This window comes from Neophocaena asiaeorientalis, unplaced genomic scaffold (assembly GCF_003031525.2).
Source record: "Neophocaena asiaeorientalis asiaeorientalis breed wild unplaced genomic scaffold, Neophocaena_asiaeorientalis_V1.1 scaffold307, whole genome shotgun sequence".
Taxonomy (NCBI): Eukaryota; Metazoa; Chordata; class Mammalia; order Artiodactyla; family Phocoenidae; genus Neophocaena; species Neophocaena asiaeorientalis.
Window position 1 is genome coordinate 594,473 of NW_020171817.1, and position 11,191 is coordinate 605,663.

The following is an 11,191-nucleotide window of genomic DNA, read 5'->3' on the forward strand; positions in this document are numbered from 1 at the left end:
GAGCATCTTATCCACATTTCCTCTGGGAATTTACATGAAATTCACATCACTTTCTTCCAGTTATTGGCCATGGGTATCCAAGGGCATGTTTTTTTTTTTTTTTTCCCTTCTGTTTCCAGCTCACAGAACAAATGTTACTATCACAGAATTGCAAAAACAAGTTAACACACACCAAAACAGAAGGTAAAGTTAATGCTTAAATGAAAAGGTCCTCTCCAAATAATTCATTAAAATATTTGTTTTGTTTTTTAAGAAGTCATTTCAGGAAAACACAACACCCAAGACGACACCAAAGGGCTGGTAAGTAGTTAAGGCACTCGAGTCGCACGTGCTGCATCTCCTCGTGGGTCTGTAAGGCTATGGCACTGAGCGAGGCGCCTGCCTCTCTCCCTATCCCCCCTCCCCCTCCCTCCCCCACCCCGAGAGCTGAAGGGCACTGAGGAAACCTCGGGAAATACAGACTCAGGACATTTTGCTCTGCTGGCTTTCGTCTGTGTGCTGGGGGGCAGGCTGGGCTGTCATTCCAGGCCCAGGAGCGAGGCGCTGTCGGCAGCGGCCAGGAGGGGGTGGGCGGGCCTCCTGCCAGGCAGCTCCAGCAGGTCCTGCACGAGGGCCGCCGGGCTCTCCTGCTCAGGGTCACCCGGGGACGCCTGCTCCTTGGGGCTGCCCGCGGCAGCGGCCCTGGGAGCACTCCTGCTGGCCTCAGCCTGGCCGGCACCCGCCGTCCGGCCCGTCGCCCTCTCCTCCCTGCGGCCGGCGTCCTTGGGGGCCAGGCTCTCCTTCCGGCTGCGGGTGACGGCCACGTGGTTGCTGGCGAGCAGGGCCGAGTCGGCCTCACTCTCTGACACGGGGTTGGTGCCGCTGTGGGTGGATTCGCTCTCGCTGTCCTCCTCGCCTCGTTCCTCCTTGTCGCTGTCCTTTCCGTGCTGCTTGGGGTGCCGGGCTTTCTGGTGGACCCGCTGGTGGCGAACCAGGCTGTGCTTCAAGGTGAAGGTTCGCTCGCAGGTCTGGCATTTGTACGGCCTCTCTCCTGGGGGATGGAGAGAGATTTACGGCTGTCAGCAAGGCCACCGGCACCCACCTCCCTGCTCCGCAGGATCGCAAGCGAAGGCCCTAGGGGGACGGCGGCTGGGCCGGGCCGGGCCTCCCTCCCGCTCACAGGAAACCTTATCTGTCTGAACTGGCAAAATGGGGAGGGAGGAGAGTGGAGGCCCACACAGCCCTGTCTCCTCGTCCTTCAGCCCAGGGTTTGCACACCTGATCCAGGAACCAGAGTCCCAGAAGCGGAACCTCAGGGACAATAAGACCGGCCTGAAAGAACCCAGCAGTGGCGTCCTTCCCAGGGTCGGGTACCATCGCCAGGGACCCTGTAGGGCGGCACCTCCCAAGTCGAAGCTGCAGATATGCTGTGTTCTGACTCAGAGCAGCTGGGGCTTCCCCTCTCGCCTGCAAACACGGAGCTGAGAGCAGCTGAGAGCACCACCTGCCAGTACCCCGAGAATCTCTCTCTGCTGGGAGCCAAGCTCCGGTGCCCTCAAGTCCCAGCACAGGGCCGTGGGTGTGTGTGTGGGGCACGTGTGCACCTTGGCCGCTGGGAGGAGAGGGAAGCTGAAACCAAGACACAGAGGAGCTTTTCTGTTTGGTGGGGGAAGAATCGCTTGTATCTTCTGGCTTCATGAGGACATCCAGGGGGCCTTTCTACCAAAAAGACAGCCGCTGCTTTGGAGTTTGCAGCCTCAAGCCCAGAGGCGGTGGATTCCAGGAGGAGCAAGGACATGCCCAGGCAGCAGCCAGATGACCGCTGCACTCAGCCCCATCAGCCCCGCTGCTGCAGAGCCAAGAACAGACAAGGTTCCCGCTGCACAGCTGACCTAACACCTGTTGGCTGACGACGAATCCCGGGTGCCTCCCCACACAGGCCTCGGGCCGCGAGCCCCACGGAGCCCCACCGCACCGCCTGTTCTGCCGGCCACACCCACATTCTTCTAGATGCTTCTACCAGGCAGGGCAGCCATCATCCCCATTCTAGAGACAGGACTACAGAGGCTCAGAAGACTAAGAGGCCGGTCAAAACGTGCTGGCAGACACCACTCCGCCGTCCGTTGCACCTGTGCCCTCCTAGTGCTAAGAGTGGGACACGCCCTCAGAATTCCTAGCCCACCCGGGCTCTCTCCCTGCTTGGCAAGAAAGCCCTGCTGCCCACGGCGGCTGGAGGACGGGATCCTGGCTGGCTCGCCGGCCCCCCCGCCCCGCAACCTCTGCCAGCAGCCCTCCCTCCGCCCCCGCCCCCCTCACCTGTGTGTGACCTCATGTGCCGGGTCAGGTCCTGCAGGGACCAGAACCTCTTGCTGCACACACTGCACACCTTCTTCCTCTTGTCCGCCTTGCTGGCCACACTCCTGGGGGAGTCTGTCTTTGGCTTCTTGTCGTCCTCACTCTTCTCCGAGGGCTTCTTCTCGGCCAGGCCCTCCCCATCCCCATCCGAGGGGCCCTCGGCCTCCTCGCTCTGCTTCTCTGCAGGGGCTTCAGTCACGGCCTCCGCCTGGGCGGGGGGCTCAGCGGCCGGGGGCTCGGCGGGCCTCTGTGGCAGCTCGAGGGCAGTGGGCGGTGGCGCTTCAGGCTCCTGGGGGGCTGCGCTCCTGTCCCCGGGCTCCTCGCGGCCGTGGGCCTTGCGGTGGCGGTTGAGGGTCCCGAGGAACTTGAAGCTCTTGCCGCAGACGTGGCAGGCATGGCGGGCGTGCCTGTGGTCCTGCGCAGCCGGGTCCCCGCCGCCGCCCGCGCCGGCCTCACCCTCGGCCAGCTTGAAGCCCATCAGCTTGCTGGCGAGGTTGAGGTCTAGGCTCTTGTTGCTGATCGTGTCCTCCGCAGGGCTGTCTGCGTCCTCATCCCATTCCCCCTCCGCGCGCTCCTCCTCGGGCTCCGCGTCCTCCTCGGTGCCCCTCTCCTCCCCAGCCAAGGGCGTGGCTGCCGCTGGCTCCGCCTCCTCCGCCGCCGACTCGTCCAGGACCGGGCTGGGCTCGGCTGCTCCTTCTGGTGTCGGCAGCTCCCTCTCCCGGGAGGTGAGGTCCAGCACTTCGCCGCCCGCAGATGCCTCAGCGTCCGACTGGCTGTCTGCAGAGCAAGCACGGGGCAGGCTGAGACCCGGGCCACCAGACACGCCCCTTCCGAGGGCTCGCTTGTTACCCACCCCCTGGGGGGCTGTCTCCCAACCCCCGCCAGGACTTCTCTCACACAAATTCCCCTCACCCCTTATGTCCCTCAGGGGCTAAGACAAATCTGGGGTTAATTTTTAAAAGGCAGAAGGAGCAGCCGCACACGGGTGCACACAGGCTGGGGTCACAGGGTAGCTGCGCCTGCAGCTCCCGGCCTCCCTTCCCCGCCGCCCCCATGCCGAGCCAGCCCCCTCCACGGGCACACACAGGGATGCTCGGGGGCCCCAGGGGCAGCCAGACAGAGCGACGGCGAGAGAGGACAGCTGGCACATTCCAGAGACTCGCAGCACAAGGGAGGTTGAGGAAGCTGAGCCGTAGAAGTTATTTTCCAGTGCAAAGAGGTTGTGTACACATGCAGCCTACACAGGCCCGCCCCCCAAACACGGTATCTGGGAGCACCTCACAGGAAGTGGCCCAAAGCGAGTATTCTGTGTATGTGGTACACATGCTCCCGCCTGACGGCGGGTTTCCAGTAGAGGTCCCAGGCAACAGGAGACGCATGCACACCTGTATGCACACCTGCAGGCCGCCCTGGCAGCTGTCAGGACCCCATGTAGGGAGCGGAAACACTTCCTGTCTCTCAAGTGGTTCCTACCTGTCCAGTCTCCACAGCAAAACCAGATGTGGACAGGCCACCCGTTTCTATCAGCCTTCTTAAGGGCTGGCCTGGTGGTAACAGTATCGACACCAAAGAGATGACGGTATTTATCAAAAGCACCATCTCCTCTCTATTCTGGTTGGACAAAGTCTTAGCCAATATTTTATTATGTGCTCTGATAGTGAATCTAAAGCTTGCTGAGCCCGACTATTAACTACAGATGCAACGACCAATGGACTACTGTGGCATCAGGCTGATAAAATTCATTATTTCATGGCACATATGTGACATGTACCTCCCTCATCATACCAGGTCTCCGATCACAAGTTCACACATCTAACCTGAAGTCTCACCTGATGAGAGCAGACCACCACCACACGGACCCAGGCCCGTGGCTCTGAGTCACAGGCTCCACGACTCGCCACCAACGCAGCCCTGGGCTGGGGGCGAAGGAGCTGCACCAACCCTGCCACGGTCATACTGCCTGGGGCTCTCGGCTCACCTACAGCAGTCTATGCGGCTCTCCCACTTTACTTCTCTTCACTGGTTTTATTCTGACTACTTTTTGGCAACCACTGTTTGAGTATCTTAAAAGGTTTCAGAAGGAAACAAGTAATTGTGGGGTGAATATAAAATTTCTGAAAGAAATTTTGACAATTTAAATGATTTCTGACAATTATCCAAAAGATGAAAGAAGATGACCCCTGAGACATGCACACCAACATCGAGGCCATATTCCAGGGGAAAAACCAGCTGCTCATTTTCTTGAATCACGCAAATGGAGAGCACCTATTAAATGGCTTTTGGTATAAACTCCACAATAAAAAAAAATACAGAATGCTTGGTTTCCTACTTGTTGGTTCCGTGGGTAGTTACATTAAAGACAAAAAAAAAAGACAAAACAAAAACAAAAAAACGGCGAGGGGAGGGTTGATCTCTGGTTACTCCTTATTTGTCCCAGTATACTCTAGGCTGTTTCACTTAATTATTAATTTTTTTCCACCAAAGAGCATGGATTATTTAAAATTTCAACTGTAGTAGGATATATTTAAGATGATAAACTTTTGGGGGAAAATTCACAGTGAATTCTGAAATCAAACCCAAGTAAAAATACTACGAAAATACACTAAGATCAGATCGTTCTGACTCCTGGGCCCTCCCTAAGTGTGGATAAAGGAGAGCTCACCCTAAAGGCAATGGGAGGCCAACTCCTTCCTCCGAGGAGCGGAGAGGGCTTGTTGCGTTCTACCCAACGTCCACTAGGGGGCGTGTTTTAGCAGGGCAGCCGGTGCCCTTCAAGTTCCCAGCAGCACCAAGGGCTCTTCTCAGCAATTCTTGGGAACAACGCACTTAGCCCCCCTCTGTCTCGTGAACACCCGCCTTACAGCGCCAGGTCCTATCTTGACCTTGTCCTCCGCAGCAGCTCACCCTTCCAAGTGCAGGTGGTGGAGCTGATGACTTGTAAGCAATGGGGCTTTAAAAATGTGTTGATTTGGGGACTTCACTGGAGGTCCAGTGGTTAGGACTCTGCGCTTCCACTGCAGGGGGCCTGGGTTCGATCCCTGGTCGGGGAACTAAGATCCCGCAAGCTGTGAGGTGCAGCCAAAAAAAGAAAAGAAAAGAAAAAGGGGAGGGGAGAGCGGGGGAAGAAAACTGTGTTGATTTTCTGTCTCTGTCAGCCAGTCCCTCATTCGTGATGCTAATCTAAGAAAACTGCTAGAGGAAGCAGATAGAATCTGAAGGCACTAGTAGATAAGAAGCCCAAAGCTCCTCCGATGCGATGCGCAGTGAACAATTAACTATCTACTGCTTCCTAGAAATTTCGCGTCACCCAACTGAGGTGACAATGTACTGACCTCAACGCCTACCTGGCTGGGCAGGGGCACAGCCTCCACTTTATCTAGACCAGCACTCCCCGTGGTGCAGTCCATGCCCGTACGTGGCCTTCTGGGCCAGCAAGGGCGCCACCACTGAGGGACAGTCTTCAAGTGTCCACACTGGGGAATTAATTCCCTGGCGGTCCAGTGGTTGGGACTCGGCGCTTTGACTGCTGTGGGCCCGGGTTCAATCCCTGGTTGGGGAAGTAAGATCCCAAAAGCCGTGCGGCGAGGCCAAAAAAAAAAAGTCCACGTTTACACTGATTTGAAAAGTCACATGCAGGTGCCCACAAATAGGAAGGCTCCTACAGACATCTGAGGAAGAACCAGGAGCATGCCCTGAGGGCAAAGTGGGCCGGGGTACCTCTGCCCACAAGAAAGTGAATCAAAGTTTCAGCCTAGCTTTGAACTATCAATATGTCCCTTTCAGCTAAAACTGCCCCCATCGGAGCATCTTCAGCATGCCTTTGGGGGAAAATCTAGGGCGCATTTTTGTGAGACCTTATGTGATCGAAAAAGTCAGACCTACGTTGCAAAACATGTCCTGGGATTTTAAGAAAATGCAACCTAGGCACATAAACCTAGAAATCCCTCAAGAACTGCCTTGGTCATTTCCTGCCTTTGTGTTTTTACGGTCTTTCTCCAAAGCCTCACTTTTAACTTCATGGGAGGGAGCCGGAAAGGAAACCTTCACTCCCTCCATCACGCTCACCTGGTTCAAAAAACTTCCCCTTGAAATCACCGAAATCCACCTCCCTGACCCTCCTTCTCCCCATCTTACCTCTCAGCCCTCTTTCTCACCACGGATTGTGACCACAATTAAACCAAACCTATATTTTTCTCTTTGCTGGTTTCACGTTACAACTCTCACTTAACTTTCTTTTTCCAGAGGCTTTGTCCCTTAAAGGAAACCTACACAACCTCCCGGCAGGGTCAGGGCAAGGAGGGCACTGATGGGACTTGGAAAAACAAAACTCATAACTGCAATTTAAAAGATAAATTCACCCACCATGAAGATGTGGGCTGCACCGAAGCTAAGATATAAGTTCCGATTGGCTTTGTGCCTGCAGGAACCCTGGTTTTGGTGTTCCTTGATCATACATATCAAGATGCTGAACCCAAAGTATGTTACACTTTAAGACTTGTCTGCCAGCGTGGGAAACCAAGGGCTCCCCGCGGCCACCTCAACTATCAGCTGCTTTCCCTCCTTTGGGACCGTGATGGGCTGTGAGAAAATGGGCTGGGTAGAACGTGACATGGCAGCTGACACTCAAACACTGAGAGGGGTCAGCCTAGTGAAGGTGTGCTCTGCCAGCCTTGCTGCCCGTTTCCTGGGGTTGAACAGCAGATCACCCAGCAACCTTGGGCTCGAGGGCACCCAAGTCACGGCAAGATTCCGTGGGGCCTGTACGTTTCTCTACTCAAAGATCCTGGCGAGTCACGTGGACCTGGACGCTGGAGGGGGCGTGGCAAACTGGCCTACACTTCTATACCCTGAGAGGGTCTGGGTACACCACAACCGAGGGCCTGGCCTTTCAAGGGCTTGTTTCACCGGGCTCTGTGGGAGGTGTGGGGAAAGAGCAGAGGGCTCTGCACCAGCTCCTCTTCCTGGAGAGGCTGCCCGCTCACTGCACCCCTCTCCCCCGTAACTGGGACAAGGACAAGGGGGCCGGGGCTGGGGTTGAAGCCTGACCCTCCAGTCCACACTCACTCACAGACAACACAGCCCCCAACCCACCCAAGTCCGAGGCGGAGAAGCCCGGACACAGTCACAACTCTAGAAAAGCACATTTGGGGGGAATCTCCTCGGATTCAGAAAAGGGGGAAATGTCAAGCTTTCCAGATTTGCCAGACTGAACCCACACCTGCAATAGTTATTCAGCACTGGCCAACCAGCCCTGTGTCTGAGTAACCCGCAGCAGCCCATTTTGTTTTATTTGTTTTGGGGGGTGAGGGACACAAAACCCCAGCAGCTGGAGATAATGGAGTATACTGAAGAGAGGACACGAGTAAATACAGAAGCTGTAAGGAAAGAAAAGGTGGCAGGAGATGCACGGGGCAGCTGTTAATTGCTCTATAGGGGCCGGAGGAAGGAAGCACATATCAGCACATGAGAAGAATACCCGGATTCGGGTCAAGCAGAGATGTGATTAAAGAAAGGACATGCAGAGTGCTTTTTCAAACAAGACAAAGTTTTTTTTTTTTAACTGGGAAAAGAGTTATTTAAAAGAAAAACACCCCACCCAGCCCGGCCCCTCCCTGCTGAGGGTGGAGCATCACTAGTTCCTGCAACACCCTGGCAGCCAGTGGGCCCATCCCTGGCTCTGCAGGATGCGGCAGACGCTGGGGTTTGAGAAAACAACACCCGAGTAGTTTCACATCCCTTTCAGACGTGTTCCTATGCAGAGCTGGACTGTGCACCCTGTGCACAGCCCAGCTCCACAGGGCAAAGGGCAGGAACAGGCGTCTGGGGTGGGAGGGGTGGGGAACAGATCTTCTCTAGCAGCTCAGAGAAGCAGCCTGGGGGCGCTACCGTGGCCCCCATACCCGTCCTGCTGCTGGGATGCCGGCAGGAGGCCTCAGGGTCCTGCAGAGAAGGGGAGGCCGCCAGCTGCAGCGCAGAGGCCGGGGCGCGGCTAACGGGCTCCTGCGGCGCCCTCCTCTCCATCACTTGGAGGCACTACCTGTGCTATCATGGGCTCCAACATCACTCTGTTTTGACTGGGGGATAAGCCCGTTTCTTCTCAGGGAACAGGCGGTAACTCCGTGTTTGCGCAACTGGTGGCGTTCACAGTTAGATTTGGTGGAAAAGAAGGCACCGCATTTTTGACAAGGGAAGGGTTTCTGACCTGAAGCGGGAAAAAAAATACATGTTTATCTGGCTTTCTACTGCAACAAAAAGAGAAAAATCGCTTTCCATTCATTCTCCTGGGATCATTGGCATTTGTCCACCCCCCCACCGAACCCCTTTCTTTTAAGAAAATAAACAAAATACATTTAAAAAACAAAACAAAACAAAACACTGAGAACAGCAGCAACTCAAATGATCACCTTCCCTTATCCTGAGTGGGATGAAAGATTTGTCTTCAAAATACTAGAAGTTAGCAATGAAACCAAGATACATATCTGAAGCAAAACAGCATTACAATTACAAATCTTACATAATAACTACAACAACAAAGGTGAGTGAAGGGATCTGAGCACAGCAGAACACCTATGTCCACCACAGAGAGAAGACGCCTGTGATAGTCTCCAGCCTGGCAAGTACCACGTACGTGGGGAATCGAATGGGATGAAGGGCAACGCCCGGGGCCTCCTGGAGGAATCCTGAACCCTCTGGATGTGTCTGGGGTCCGGCCCTCCCACCTGGACTGCAAGTGTTGAGTTCTGACTTCCTGGGATGCCTCCTGTCTGACCTCTGCCCAAGGTCACTGTGGTCCTGGCTGGCAAGACAGGAGAGGTCGGCCTGGTGCACGAGGGTTCTCTGTCCCCCTTGCTCTAAGCTCTTGCTGGTGGTGCATCAGTGACCAAGGTCCCGAGTCTGATCAGAGCTGCGTGCTCCACTCAGCAGCCCGCGTGTGAAGCTGAGTCACTGAGCGGCCCCTAACCCCACCAGCGCCACAAGTAGGCCAGCTGCCTGTCCCTCCCCGGCCATTATCTGCTTCGACCGGCCTACTCTCCCCCTCTTCCATTTCGATTCCTTTTGCAGGCTCCTCAGCACCTGGTCTCGTGTCTGCATGGACGGACGAGTGGGCGAAGCCAGGGCAGACCGCAAGGACAAAGAGAAGGAAAGAGGAGGGACCAGGGAAGGGAGTGGGCGGGCACCAGGACAGAGGAGGTGTGGTTGTCAGCTACTGCATCACTGGATTCTTCTGTTTTCCCCCCAAGTGCCACATTCTAAGGTTCCGGTTTCTGATTTTACAGGGAAAAGGTTTCGTGCACCGACAAACAGGACTCATAGAGCTGCAGCCAGCACGGCTGTCTCATAACCCCAGGGCTGCCATGATCACACACGCATCAAGACATGTCAGGCAAGTCAATCAGCGCGGTTCCCTGGAAACACTAAGAGGGGGCGGGGCTGGGCTTCAGCCTTCCATTCAGGTTTAGATGTGCATTAACGGCCCCCAGAACCAGCGCAGGCGCACCAGTCCAGGCACCCAGGGAATGAACAGCGTGGGCCTGGAGCCCCGAGTTCTCAGGACAGGAAGGACTGGCACTGCCAGCCGCACAACTCTGGGGGCCATTCGCACGGAGCACACTGCGTGTGACCCCGAATCCCCACACTCCAAGTATGAGCATCAAGCAGTAACCAAAGAAAGGGGACGTCCACCTCCACCTGAGCCATGGTTCCAAATCACTGGCAGGGTTTTTACGAACACAGATGCCTAGCACCATCAAACACCATGGAATCAGAAGCCTGGGAAGGTGGAATCAGACACTCAGAAACCGGACCCGTGCACCTCTAAGGAGCTCCACTTGGGCCCGAGAGGATGAAATGGAGAACCCGACTGCTCCACAAAGCTTGTAGGTGTTTTGCGCTAAATTTCTAAAAATGCTCACATTCAAAAAAAAAAAAAATCACGCTTTTTGCGTGAAGACTAGTTGTAAAGTATTTTAATGCTTTTTTTGTGCACCCTTCTCGCTTTTCACTAACAGCTGAACATGATGTTTAATAATTATTCAGGCTGTGTTAAGTAAGGAGAAAATACTTTTCCTTTAACATTTTACTGTCAAAAGGCAACATCACAGCTTCCCTGAGTCAGGCCAGTTTGGAAAACAAGAGAACCAGGCTCCAGAAGAAAACAAGTCAGAAGCTGTGACTATGAACTGTGATCTGGCTCTTGATTTCAAATGAAGCAGTTAGTTTCTTGCTTCTTCCTCTTACATGACTTGCTCTGTAATTTTCACACTGGTAGATGCGTCACTTGTACAGCTGGTGTGAAGAGCCAGGCTGATGTCTCGTGATGATGAGGGGTCACGTTAAGGTTAAATGTAGAAAACGATTCAATGCCCTCAAAGTACTGTATCCAGTTAGGAAGATTCCCGAAGTGACAACTAACAGCAGTCTTTAAAAGTTCCCATTTCACTGCATAAGTCGCACATTTTGCATAGCAGTGTGCTCTCCAGACTGCATGGACAGAGGAAAACAAGAGCGCTTTGACTATTTTATGATCATACAGGTTTCAGAAAAACCTTGCTGACTCGTAATCTACGTGGAAAGTATCCAATGATTTTATTCATTTGGTAGCAGCCACAGAAGACTGTTCTAGCAGCGGTGTTTCTAAACGCACCTGTGAGCACAAGGAGCCACCTCTGCACCCAAAGGCCCATGACATCCTTCCACCCCACCCCGCGATGTCAGCCAGTAGTTTTCACTCTCACAAAACAGTCAAGAAACGAAGAAAGAAATTCTTCAGGAGACGACACCATCTGGCAGGCACTGGGCAGGAAGGAATAAAGGACGAAAAACCAGAGCAAGTCCAATGGCCCGGCCTCACACCCTC

The 11,191-nt window shown here is 54.5% G+C and overlaps 1 protein-coding gene across 1 annotated transcript in view; it reads right to left on the minus strand.

The window, feature by feature from the left end:
• Positions 1-6: 6 nt before the first annotated feature.
• The window catches only part of RREB1 (ras responsive element binding protein 1), a 125,781-nt gene continuing 114,596 nt past the window's right edge, over positions 7-11,191 (minus strand). The window contains exons 11-13 of the mRNA XM_024738705.1: positions 8,372-8,536; positions 2,296-3,111; positions 7-1,030 (exon numbers count right to left, since the gene is read on the minus strand). Coding sequence (XP_024594473.1) covers positions 519-1,030; positions 2,296-3,111; positions 8,372-8,536 — 1,493 coding nt within the window. The 3' untranslated portion in view covers positions 7-518. The remainder of the gene's footprint in view (positions 1,031-2,295; positions 3,112-8,371; positions 8,537-11,191) is intronic.